The sequence below is a fragment of the Podarcis raffonei genome, chromosome 2 (assembly GCF_027172205.1).
Source record: "Podarcis raffonei isolate rPodRaf1 chromosome 2, rPodRaf1.pri, whole genome shotgun sequence".
Classification (NCBI taxonomy): Eukaryota; Metazoa; Chordata; class Lepidosauria; order Squamata; family Lacertidae; genus Podarcis; species Podarcis raffonei.
Window position 1 is genome coordinate 7,848,436 of NC_070603.1, and position 13,644 is coordinate 7,862,079.

The following is a 13,644-nucleotide window of genomic DNA, read 5'->3' on the forward strand; positions in this document are numbered from 1 at the left end:
GGCAGTGACAACATTAAGTCCTACACAGCTTGGAGCCAGGGTACCTAAGAGAATGACTCCTCCTGTATAGATTTGTCTGGTTGTTGAAATCTGGCAAGGAGGCTGTTCTGGGTCTGCCACCTCTATCAGAAGCTCCAGAGCCTTCTTGGTGGTGGCATCCCAGTGGTCCATTTCCCTCCCCTCTGAGATATGGCTGCGGGCTACCTGTCTGTGTTCCCAGCTGGAAAAGTGTGTCTCCACCCAGGCCTTTGCTAGATATTCATGTCGTTTTATTTTATTTTTGTCTGGTTGCCATATATCTGCCATGTTTTATGAGTGGCTGTAATAGGAGATGGATTTCTGTTTTAATTATAGCCCGCTCTGGAACTGCATTGCAGTGAAAAGTGTCTGAGAAACATTTTAAATAAACCAATAAGCTTGAAACACTCATTGACTTGAAGCAGTCAGTCAGGATTAATTATTTTACGTGAATAAGTGAATAGCAGTAATTTCTTAATTACTGGGTAATGATATTTGCTTTTCTTGTTGCTGCTGCTTGTAGCTAAACCATGACCTGTATGATGTGATGAGCACATTGGAAAAGCAGCACTCCAATAAAGTCTTCATTATTAAAGGAGTGTCAAGGTAAGTGATTTCCTCTTTCCTGTGGGCATGGAGGAGTTTGGGAATTAGCAGCCATGTGGACAACTAGCAACTCCTCTCCACTTTGGATCCCAGGAGATCTGGTTTGTTTGTCAGTCAGTTAATTAAAAGATTTATAACCCATCTTTTAATAACAGGGCTTCTCAAGGCAGGGAGCTGTTTTAGAACAAAATACCGCATTTTTCGCTCTATAGGACGCACCCGACCATAGGACGCATCTTGTTTTAGAGGGGGAGAACAAGAAAAAAAATTCTCCCCCTCTCTGCGCAGCGTCCCTTCAGCAAAGCAGCAGGAGAAATGGAAGCTGCACGTTCAGGGTGCGTTTTGTGCGTTCAAGGTGCATTCACCCGAAGCCTCAGGAGCGCGGTGGGAGTTCCCGCTGCACTCTGGAGCCTTTGGGTTCCTTTTGACCTGCTCTTTGGGGCTGGCGGGGGAAAGCACTGGTTTCCCCCACCGCCAGCCCCAAAGACCAGGTCGGGGAGCAGCGCAAAGGCTGCGCGCAGCCTTCCCGCTGCCCCCTGAGCTTGTGGGGCTGGCGGTGCGGGGAAGCGCTGCTTTCCCCCACCGCCAGCCTCAAAGATCCCTGAAGCCTTCGGATGCACAGGGCGAGTTCCCGCTGCGCTCCAAAGGCTTCAGGTTCCTTTTGCTGAACCCGAAGCCTGCAGAGCACAGCAGGAACTCGCGCCGCGCTCCGAAGGCTTCAGGCGGCCATCCCTGAAGCCTGGAGAGCGAGAGGGGTCGGTGCGCACCCACCCCTCTCAGTCTCCAGGCGTCAGCGAAAGCAACGCGAAGCCTCCAGAGCGTGGAGGGAGCGCTCTCTCTGCGCTTCAGAGGCTTCGCGTTGCTATCGCTGAAGCCAAGGAGCCTGCATTTGCTCCATAGGACGCACATACATTTCCCCTTGATTTTTGGAGGGGGAAAAAGTGCGTCCTAAAGAGTGAAAAATACGGCACATGTGGAAACTTTGAAAGGGGAAATGTGAACAGCCACTAAACATCAGTCAGAGTAGAAACAAAAAACCTTTCCAGAGGAGCATGTTAGCTTCAGAAAGATTGACCGAGTAGCCACATAGCTTACAATTCATTTAATTGGGCCAAGATTACAACACTGAATCTCAGCAGCCACCTGATTCCATAGCTTTGGGACTGCCACAGAAAAGCGCCATCTTGACTAACGGAGGGTAGAATAACCAGTGGGTTTTATATACTGAATCTTAAGAGCAGGGAGGCACTTATAGGAAAAGATGCTCTCTCAGTTAAATCCATGACAGCCTCTGATTTGTAATCATTTGTCAAGTCTTGGCTAAGGTCAGAGATGGATTGCAGTTGGGGGGGTCACAAGCAGATCAAGGTCTAAGGCATGGGTAGGCAAACTAAGGCCCGGGGGCCGGATCTGGTCCAATCGCCTTCTAAATCTGGCCCACGGACAGTCCGGGAATCAGCGTGTTTTTACATGAGTTGAATGTGTCCTTTTATTTAAAATACATCTCTGGGTTATTTGAGGGGCATAGGAATTTGTTCATTCCGCCCCCCCCAAAAAAATATATAGTCCAGCCCCCCACAAGGTCTGAGGGACAGTGGACTGACCCCCTGCTGAAAAAGTTTGCTGACCCCTGGTCTAAAGGGCCTGAGGCAGATTACATGCTCCAAGATGGGTCAGTGGTCAGTTTCTGGAGCAAGCAGACAAGAGATGGAGCAGGAGGTGATGCTAAGGGAAGCCGTGGGAGTCTTGCGCATTAAGATTGGGTTTTCTGTCAAATCTGGAAGTTGTTGAGCTTTTTTGGGCAATGCCGGAAGTGCAGATTTTGGAGAAATTCCTTTAAAATACAGTGGTACCTTGGGTTAAGTACTTAATTCGTTCCGGAGGTCCGTTCTTAACCTGAAACTGTTCTTAACCTGAAGCACCACTTTAGCTAATGGGGCCTCCTTCTGCCGCCACGCCACCGGAGCACGATTTCTGTTCTCATCCTGAAGCAAAGTTCTTAACCAGAGGTACTATTTCTGGGTTTCTGTAACCTGAAGCATATGAAGCGTATGTAACCCAAGGTACCACTGTAGCTCAATACATGGAGAGGTTTACTTTCACTATAGAGGCTGAATAAAGCTGCACGTTCAAACTTTGTAACGCAACTTATGCTTCTTGTTATGCAGTAACAGAGCATCGTTGGTCATCTCGTCTCCAGTAAGTCCCACCAGCCCATCTGCCATACCTACAAGGAACAGCATAAGTGAGATGCCCACGTCTCCTCCTGCCATTTCCTCAAATCACGAAAGAGAATCTGCTTCGGCAACCAAAGCAGCATCTGCACCTGGTGGGGCCAGCAAGGCAGAAGAAGAGACAGCTCCACCTTTGGCTACGGATGCGGCCAAGCCAGACTCTCCAACTGCTAGTGAAGCCAAAGAGGACAGCCAAACAGTAGAGAGAACCCCCAGCATTCCCATAGGCACCCCCCAGGAAGTTGAGGAGGCTGCAAATGATATAGCAGCAGGAATTGTATCAGAGGCAGTGCTGCAAGCTGCTGGCAAAAGCCCAAATGTTCCCAAAGATTCTGGAGAGACCTCCCAGCCTCCTTTGAGGAGTGACTTTGAAGCCAGTGATACTTGTGAGAAAGATGAGGCTTCCTCGTTGCAGCCAAGGGTTGAGGTCTTGTCCCTACCTCCCCAAAACCCTCAGGATGAAGCTCAGACTGGGGGAGCAGACCATCAGGAGAATAACGTGCCACTCAGGGAGAGTTCAGTTCATCCTGAAGACAATCCTCAAGATCCTTCATCTGAAGCTGAAGAAGCCCAAGAAGGTGCACCAAGTACCACCAATGACTGCCTTTCCCCTGCTTTACCAAAAGAAGGGGCCGCTCAGCAGCAGCCAGGGGAACCTGGGGATGCTGAAGATGACGTCAACAGTGAGGGAAGCATTGAAGAAATAGATGTCTCCCCAAAGGCCACCAATGCTCAGGTAAAAGGAATGGTTCTGCATGACCAACCCGTCCCACTAGGTAACTGCACGCTGTGTAGATAGCATTAAGGGAGCTTTAGTCTTCTCATTAAGGAGCAAAATGATGGGAAAGTGCCTCTTTTGTGGCTTTGTATGTTAGCAAGGGACGCGGGTGGCGCTGTGGGTAAAAGCCTCAGCGCCTAGGGCTTGCCGATCGAAAGGTCGGTGGTTCGAATCCCCGCGGCGGGGTGCACTCCCGTTGCTCGGTCCCAGCGCCTGCCAACCTAGCAGTTTGAAAGCACCCCCGGGTGCAAGTAGATAAATAGGGACCGCTTACCAGCGGGAAGGTAAACGGCGTTCCGTGTGCTGCGCTGGCTCGCCAGATGCAGCTTTGTCACGCTGGCCACGTGACCCGGAAGTGTCTGCGGACAGCGCTGGCCCCCGGCCTATAGAGTGAGATGGGCGCACAACCCCAGAGTCTGTCAAGACTGGCCCGTACGGGCAGGGGTACCTTTACCTTTACCTTTATGTTAGCATGAAGGGATGCGGGTGGCGCTGTGGGTAAAACCTCAGTGCCTAGGACTTGCTGATTGCAAGGTCGGCAGTTCGAATCCCCGTGGCGGGGTGCGCTCCTGCTGCTCGGTCCCAGCGCCTGCCCACCTGGCAGTTCAAAAGCACCCCTAAGTGCAAGTAGATAAATAGGTACCGCTTTATAGCGGGAAGGTAAATGGCGTTTCCGTGTGCTGCGCTGGCCACGTGACCCGGAAGTGTCTCCGGACAGCGCTGGCTCCCAGCCTCTTGAGCAAGATGAGCGCGCAACCCTAGAGTCGGACACGACTGGCCCGTATGGGCAGGGGTACCTTTACCTTTACCTATGTTACCATGAAAAATTCAGTGTGTGGAGAGGCATGTTGAGATGGACACAGAGGAAATGGAGGGAAACTCAGCTCAGTAGGAAGCCTGGGTTACTGTGGTTGTTGATGGCACCTGTCTGGGGAGACAATGAAGGAGCACACCTTTGGGGTTGAGGTCAAGCTGTTGGAAGGTTGCAGCGCCTGCTGTGGCTGTAGAGACCGATGCAGGAGAGGCATGTTTTGTTACAGCTGGGGCAGATGAAGGCGTCCAGTTGTGCTACTGCAGATGCACCATGGCGTTTCTTCTCTCTGTGCTCCTCCCAGCGGTCATTCCTCCTCTGGTCCCTGCTGTGGATACATGACTTGACTGCCTGTAACCAGGCACTGTGTTGTGATTATTTTAGTAGTAGCTTTTGTCATTATTATTCATTGTTGTTATTTAGCACAAATTTGGAGAGAAATTAATAAAAGCAAAAGGACAGGACGCTGCCCCAAGGATCCTGCAATCAGAATTACCTTGTGTTATTTCTCAGAATGAAAACATTGAGAGATGAGCTCCTACACTTTCCAGGCTACAAAAGAATGAGATGGGAAGGTGGGAGAATTGCTTCAAGCTGTATCTTCCAAGATGGCTTTGCATAGTCCAAATCTACCTTATGCATCATTCTCTGTGAGCTAACAATGTGAGGAATAGCTTGTTATAATACGATTATGTGTCTACCTGGTGGCTCTTGTAGTATGTCTTCCTAATTGGTGGTAGAGGCATACAGTATGAAATCAATACTGAAACCAACAAGAGAGGTGTGCAATTTAGGAACAGAAACAGTGGGGAGGAAGACAGTGATTGTATGCAGGGCAGTATAACAACTGTACTGTTAGATCAATCTCAAGGCCAGCACTGACAATTCAGACATTTCTGGGATCTTATTATGAGCAGGCAATGAAGGAAACAGCCCGGCCCTCTAACAGAGATTTGCCTTTCCCACTTATTTGGTTATTTCTCCCTTAGAGCAAGGCCCTTCTTCCAGTGCAAAATTGCCTCAGCAGCTACAAAAGCTGCTCAGCTGCAAAAGTTTTCCCCAAAAACAGAGCCTCTCATTTGGGAGATTTAATTGGGGAGGCATCACACATGCCAGACATGAAGAGTACCAATCCTGTCTGACAGGAAAAACCAGTGCAGACTCCAAAAACCAGCACCATTTTAGGGCTGCTAATTCACTGGAAACCTCTGTGTGAGGTGTTCCCAGAGACTGTTGACTGAAGGCAGATTTGTGCCTGATTTGTCCTGTGGCAAAGTAGCAGCAACCATAAGTAGAATAATATAATAATAATAATAATAATAATAATAATAATAATAATAATAATAATAATAATATCTTTATTGTCATTGCCCCCTCTCAGGGACAACGAAATTACTCGACTGCTCCATAAAAACACTAATTAAAACAATACAGTATAGTACAGCAAGGAAGATTAGATGACTTTCAAAGTCCAGGCTTCCCATTCAGGGCTGAGATCGCTCTGGAGAAGAAGCTGTTCTTAAGACGGCTCGTTCTTGTCTTCATCGTCCTGTATCTCCGTCCCGACGGCAGGAGCTCGAAGAGACAGTGACCAGGATGCGATGGATCTTTTACTATGTCCAGTGCCTTCCTATGGCACCTTGTGGCATAAATCTGCTCTAAGGTGGAAAGTGGGCAGCCAACAATGCTCTCTGCTGCCTTAACAACTCTGCACAACCCCATCCTGTCCTGGGTAGTACAGCTTCCGTACCACACACATAAGCCATAAGTGAGCACGCTCTACTTTATCACTACCCTAAGGAGTCTCAAAGGGACACGGGTGGCGCTGTGGGTTAAACCACAGAGGCTAGGACTTGCCGATCAGAAGGTCGCGGTTTGAATCCCCGCGATGGGGTGAGCTCCTGTTGCTCGGTCCCTGCTCTTGCCAACCTAGCAGTTCGAAAGCACATCAAAGTGCAAGTAGATAAATAGGTACCACTCCAGCGGGAAGGTAAACGGCATTTCCGTGCGCTGCTCTGGTTCGCCAGAAGCGGCTTAGCCATGCTGGCCACATGACCTGGAAGCTGTACGCCGGCTCCCTCGGCCAATAAAGCGATATGAGCGGCACAACCCCAGAGTCGGCCATGACTGGACCTAATGGTCAGGGGTCCCTTTACCAAATGAGAGCCAGTGTGGTGTAGTGGTTAGGAGCAGTGGACTCGTAATCTGGGGAACCGGGTTCTCGTCTCCGCTCCTCCACATGCAGCTGCTGGGTGACCTTGGGCCAGTCACACTTCTTTGAAGTCTCTCAGCCCCACTCACCTCACAGAGTGTTTGTTGTGGGGGAGGAAGGGAAAGGAGAATGTTAGCCGCTTTGAGACTCCTTCGGGTAGTGATAAAGCGGGATATCAAATCCAAACTCTTCTACTCTTCTTCTTCTTTACCTTTAAGGAGTCTCAAAGCGGCTAACATTCTCCTTTCCCTTCCTCCCCCACAACAAACACTCTGTGAGGTGAGTGGGCCTGAGAGACTTCAGAGAAGTGTGACTGGCCCAAGGTCACCCAGCAGCTGTATGTGGAGGAGCGGGGAAGCGAACCCAGTTCACCAGATTACGAGTCCACCACTACACCACACTGGCTCTCTACAGTTCTGCAGTGTTCCCCCCCCCCCCCGCCAATGTTCAAAAATGCTTTGCGTATGTTAGTAACCCTCAGGACACGAACCTGTGGGCTATGTCAGTCTCTTCCTCCCATGTTGCAGATGGAGAGATGGGGACTGAGAGTACAGTGACTTTGCTTCATGCAGCTTTGTGACTGGGCGTAAGTGGGTGCAGAGAATGGCAGCATATTGCAGAAACTGCCCTGGGACAATGCAGTTTCCTTTAAGGAGGACATGTGCATGTTGGTAATCCCTGCAAATCCATCGCTGAAGGAAACGACGCTCCGAAAGGGCTCTTAATTGGCTTCTAACATGCCTGAAAACTCCCCAAGGGACTCTCAAGCAGGGCATTGATGAATGAATTTAAGATTTAAAACATTAATATCCTGCACTCAGGGCAGGTGACAAATAAGTAAAGCAACTGCAATAAAACTGTGGGGTGTGAAACACAGAGCAGTCAAATACAACATTCCGAGAGTGGACATGTTTAGACATGAAGAGGGATGTTTGTCCAGCCAGTAGATAAACTTCCTGTTTCCTCTACATGTGACCAGAGCTGTGCAGGTAACAAAAGCACAGGGCTGGCCGCCACATCTCTCTCTTCTCCATTTTGTTTTTGTCGAAGAAGCATCAGCCTGAGATGCTCAGCCAAGAGAGGACAAAGGAACTACAGTCATACCTTGGGTTGAATGTGCTTCGGGTTGAGCGCATTCAAGTTGCGCTCCACAGCAACCTGGAAGTAACAGAGCGCGTTACTTCTGGGTTTTGCCGCTCGCACATCTGCAGACGCTCAAAATGGTGTCACGCGCATGCGCAGGAGTAGCAAAACGCGACCCGTGCACACACAGACGCGCCGTCACCGGTTACTTTGCGTTCAGGATGCGAACGGGGCTCCAGAACGGATCCCGTTCGCATCCTGAGGTACCACTGTATCACCTTATGTGGTAGATTCCAGGTGTACAGTCATACTTCAGGTTGAAGTTGCTTCAGGTTGAGCGCTTTCGGGTTGCACTCCGTGGCAACCTGGAAGTAACAGAACGCGTTACTTCTGGGTTTCACCACTTGCACATGCGCAGATAGTCAAAATGACGTCACGCGCATGCACGGAAGGGTTGCATTCGCTTCAGGATGCGAACGGGGCTCTGGAATGGATTCCGTTCGTATCCAGAGGTACCACTGTATATATTTTATAACTTAAGTCTGCCTTCTGGGATCCATCTGTGAACAGAATGTGTGAGTAAACTCTTTTATACTTTTATACAAGACTGTGTTGTGTCTATTCTTTTTAGGAGGCAATAAAGGGGAATTACCAGGAAACTTATTTTAGAGGCTTAAGCAAGCCAGGCAAACCTATCCGCTGTGTAAGTTTAAAAACGGGAGTGTTACTCTGCTAGATCATAGAACTTGTTAACGCAAGTTGGAAAGGATATTATTAAACAATATATCCTTTCCTGCCTCCCTGAACATTCCCACGAAAACCCCATAATAGAGGGGTCACAGGGCCCAGACTCGGGACATGGGGAAGGAAGGGCACTTTACTATAGGTCTGGGCAGGGGCAGCACATGTCATTTTGCCACCAGAAGAGAAACTGGAAGGTGGTTCGCTCTGCCCTCACTACTTCCGCCATTGCCAGAACGCCACCAGGAATGTTAAAAGGAAGGGCCAGCTCTGGGTCTGGGGGAACCTAGCCTAGGTGGGGGAGGGAATGAAACTCAATAGCTGATCACCTTCCCCAACCTGGTGCCCTTCAGTTGCTTTGAACTATAAAACCCATTAGCCCCAGCCAACGTAGGCAATGGTCTGGGACAATGGTAACTGTAGCCCAATGACAACGGGGAAGGCTGTTGTAGATCCTGCTTGAGAACATTTATGCAAATCCCAGCCCTCTGTTATCTGGAGGGGACATCCAGATCTTGTAAGGTCTTGTGTCAGGAATAGAATAGTGCTGATGGTTGAGTCTGTAGGCTGGTGCCTGGGGTGGACAGGTGAGTGCACCCTGGGGTGGTGCATGTTCCCAGGGGGTTGGGCCGCACTACACCCCTGCCCACCCTCGGCGGGCACAACACTCCCAAAGAATACACTCACGCTGCCCTGCTAGACTTGTGCTGCTTTGCAATGCAGAAGGGCTGTGTGCAGAGGACACAACAGCAGTGCAGGGTTGGCAGGGTTGAGGAGCAAAATGCGCCCCCCCCCCAAAAAAAATGCCCCTCTGGGCCTCCCCATGTGAGGCCACTGTGTAGGCCGCCATATGTGTGTGTTTTAATGATTTGGTCTCAGGGGCTGTATGCAACAAAAATTGTCTGGAATAAAAAATGTAATACTGAAAAGTACTTGTACTTTAGGGAGTCTCCATAAGAAAGGAATTCCATACTGTGTGTATTCAAACACACTTGCAGCGTCCTCCAGACATTTGTGGTCAAGTTTCAGATCTGGTGCTGTGATTCCATTCAATAAGTGAAAGCCCCTTTTTTGTTTCAGATCATCTCCAGCTTCTTCTCAGATGATAAGAAAGAGAACTATGGCAAGTTGCCCTCGGGCTTCCTTTTCAAGGTAAGGAAAAAGCAATCTACAGGGACACGGGTGGTGCTGTGGGTTAAACCACAGAGCCTAGGACTTGCCGATCAGAAGGTCGGCGGTTCAAATCCCCGCAACAGGGTGAGCTCCTGTCGCTCGGTCCCTGCTCCTGCAAACCTAGCAGTTCGAAAGCACGTCAAAGTGCAAGTAGATAAATAGGTACCGCTCCAGCGGAAAGGTAAACGGCGTTTCCATGCACTGCTCTGGTTCGCCAGAAGCGGCTTAGTCATGCTGGCCACATGACCCGGAAGCTGTACGCCGGCTCCCTCGGCCAATAAAGCGAGATGAGCGCCGCAACCCCAGAGTTGGCCACGACTGGACCTAACGGTCAGGGGTCCCTTTACCCTTTGCCTGATCTACAGGCAGAACCTTTGGCTCTTGAGTAAATGAGTCACAAAAAGTAGGCCTGAGTTAAGGGGGAATAGCATGACTCTTGAGGCTTATAGACACACACACAGACGTGCATGTGTGTGTGTGACCTGCAAGTTGCCCATTCTAGAAATGCATTGCTTCATTGGTCTCATGTTTCCTTTTCCAGGCTCAGGCAGTCCAAGCTCACGCTTCCAAGGATGAGAAGCACCTTCAGTTTGGAGAAGGGGAAATCATGCTAGTGCTGTCAGATAAAGAGGCTGAGGTAACATCAGGGCACTTATTTGGCACTGTTGTTCAAAATGCTAATGGATAACAACACTTGGCCCTGATGTGATACAGGATGCCCTAGGAACCAGAGGGGGCCAACTGTGGCCTCAAAGCTTACATGTGCAAAGCCAATGCTCTTCTCGTGAAGCTCCTCAATAGGATAGGAGAGACCTCAGGCTTGTAGGATCTGCTTCTCCTGCTTTTACTAAAACCCTGAGATCAACAAATTGGAACCTGGAGCAAGAGATATAGAATTAAAGAGAGAATGCTAAGCTCAAGTTGTTGTTCAGGCATCCCCAACCTGTGGCCCTCCAGATGTTTTGGCCTACAACTCCCATGATCCCTAGCTAACAGGACCAGTGGTCAGGGATGATGGGAATTGTAGTCTCAAAACATCCGGAGGGCCAAAGGTTGTTTTTGAGTAGCAAAATGGAATGGAAGTCGCAAAAATCCACTCCTTGTTAACTCCTTCCCCCACCCAATTAAGAAAATCCTTCATTTCAGTATAATCTTCTTGGGGGGTGGGAGTATTATTTTGTTGTTGTCATTGTTCAACCATTGGGAGTCTTAAACCATTACCGATTTCCATCAAATCACCCAGAGAGCTACCAGTAGACCCTGATCTACTTTCTGCCCAGTAGTCCATTAAATAATGGCACTATCCATTTTTAAAGTTGTCGTGTCTGGAAAAGGCAACCTGTTTATTTTTGAGAGAGAGCACCCTTATAGTTGCTCCCCCACCCATGCCCCCACTGGATTCCCTAGGGCCTTGCCCATGACCAACCACATCCTACCTGCGCTTCCCCCCACTGACTTGCCAAGTGCTTTCAGGGTGCAGATTCTGACCCTCCAGTTTGGGACAACTTCCATGCCTAGTCCGTGGAGCTGCACATTAGGTCCATGAAGGAGGCCAGGATTTTTTAAATCAAAGGTTGGCAACCAATTATTATTATTATTATTATTATTATTATTATTATTATTATTATTTACCACTTATACCCCACCCATCTGGCTGGGCCTCTCCAGCCACTCTGGGTGGCTTCCAACAGAATATTAAAATACAATAACCTATTAAACATTAAAAGCTTCCCTAAACAGGGCTGCCTTCAGATGTCTTCTAAAAGTCTGGTACTTGTTTTTCTCTTTGACATCTGGAGGGTGGGTGCCACTACCAAGAAGGCCCTCTGCCTGGTTCCCTGCAACTTCCCTTCTCGCAGTGAGGGAACCGCCAGAAGGCCCTCAGTGCTGGACCTCAGTGTCTGGGCAGAACAATGGGGGTGGAGATGTTCCTTCAGGTATACTGGACCGAGGCCATTCCATTTCACTGCCTGTTTCTCCCCCACCCTGCAACCTTGCTTAAAGGGGTCGTGCCATGGCAACTTCTAGTGAGATCTCTCTGGAAGCCGCCGCTGCAGCCACACAAGCCCAGCAATGGCAGGGGCAGTTGGGCACTTGTGAGCCCTGCAGAATTCCGTCACCCAAGGGATGACCTTGTCTATAATTTATCAAAAGTCGTAGCTCAACACCGTGTCTAGGAAGCAACTGGATCATTGTCTCCCAGGGGCAAAGAAAGAGGTGTTGTGGGGTCAGACACACCTTAGTGTGGAACTGAGGAACTGTGGCTCTTCGTCCCATGCAAGGCTTTGCACATTTGGGGGCAGGGGGGATGGAGGAAAGATACCAGCCCCACAGTCATGCAGACTCTACATCAGAATACACATGTGCACACCCTGTGTTCATAATTTACTTAGTTTATAATGGGCTCCATAACTCAGTTTTCCATGGTGCAGAATTTGGGTTCCATTGGCGTAGAAATGTTGGCACTGATGTTTTTTTAGTGCCAGTCATGATGGGTGAAGCATATTTTGGATTTTTGTGTATGTAAACAATAGAACCTCATTGGGTTTCTGATAGTTATGGGGCATGACCCCGTTGTTTCATAGAAAGCACAGCCTGACTTTGTTGCATTCTCTGCTCTCTGCGTGGAACAGGAACTGCAGGCAGAGCTGCTGCTGCTGCTGCTGCTACTGTGTGTTAAGGCTATTTACATGCGTGTTCCCATACCCACTGTCTTCTATCAATTATTAACTCTCCTTCACACCCTTCTCTCCACACCAACAGCACTGATCATTTGCTTCCTACAAAGGAAGAACATTTAAAGGCAAATCGGCATGCTATGCGTTGCAACTTTAACCATTTGGAAATCCTTTTATACAGAAACAATTGAACATGTATTTATTTCATTTTTCTCCTAGTGTAATATAGCAGCTAAAGGGGCAGCTATGAATCAGGAAGTACACCATTCAAATCTGGCATCAGCCCCATAGGTTGCCTTAGGCAAGCCACCAGCAATTAGTCTTATCTCCATGCGCCTGCCCCCCCCCCCCGCCCTCCTGGATTTCAGCATTGAGTCTTACACAACTTGACTCAGAAGTGAGTCGCATCTGGCATGCTGCCTCTGAACATGAAGGGTCCGCATAGCTTTCAGGGCTGTTAAGGGTAGGTAGGCAAGTCCTCTGTGAATTTGTCTAATCCTAACCCTACACGCTGGCCACGTGACCCGGAATTGCTCACGGCCTCTAGAGCGAGATGAGCACGCAACCCTAGAGTCGGACACGACTGGCCCGTACGGGCAGGGGTACCTTTACCTTTACCTAACCCTACAAGGGACGCGGGTGGCGCTGTGGGTTAAACCACAGAGCCTAGGACTTGCTGATCAGAAGGTCGGCGGTTCGAATCCCCACGACGGGGTGAGCTCCAGTTGCTCAGTCCCTGCTCCTGCCAACCTAGCAGTTCGAAAGCACCTCAAAGTGCAAGTAGATAAATAGGTACTGCTGTGGCAGGAAGGTAAACGGCGTTTCTGTGCGCTGCTCTGGTTCATGCTGGCCACATGACCCGGAAGCTGTACACCGGCTCCCTTGGCCAATAAAGCGAGATGAGCGCCGCAACCCCAGAGTCGGCCACGACTGCACCTAATGACCAAGTTCAGTGGTAAAATCGCAAACCATCACAACAGAATAAAGAAAATGCCAACCATAGACAAAGGATTGTATTCAGAGCAAACCCACTGAAATCACCTAAGGTAGCCTATTAATTTCAATGGGTTTACTCTGAGTAGGGCAACACTGGATTTAGTTAATATCATATCACCTGCTACCTGACCCTTTCTAACTGAAGATGCCAGGGATTGACTCTGGACCTTTCTGCCTTCAAAGCACGTGCTCTATCCCTGAGCTATATTGAAGCTGTAAATAAATAAAGTTGTGGTCCCTCCCTTTTGTTCTTGATTGTGTACATCTCTACTGGTGTTCTAACTGCTGTCAGGAATAATTTTTTCAGATGTCAT

The 13,644-nt window shown here is 49.1% G+C and overlaps 1 protein-coding gene across 1 annotated transcript in view; it reads left to right on the plus strand.

Annotated features, from left to right (window-relative positions):
* The window catches only part of BIN2 (bridging integrator 2), a 44,416-nt gene that overhangs the window by 26,338 nt on the left and 4,434 nt on the right, over window positions 1–13,644 (plus strand). Inside the window, exons 9-12 of the mRNA XM_053372421.1 lie at window positions 542–624; window positions 2,793–3,594; window positions 9,564–9,635; window positions 10,198–10,293. Of these exons, the coding sequence (XP_053228396.1) occupies window positions 542–624; window positions 2,793–3,594; window positions 9,564–9,635; window positions 10,198–10,293 (1,053 nt within the window). The remainder of the gene's footprint in view (window positions 1–541; window positions 625–2,792; window positions 3,595–9,563; window positions 9,636–10,197; window positions 10,294–13,644) is intronic.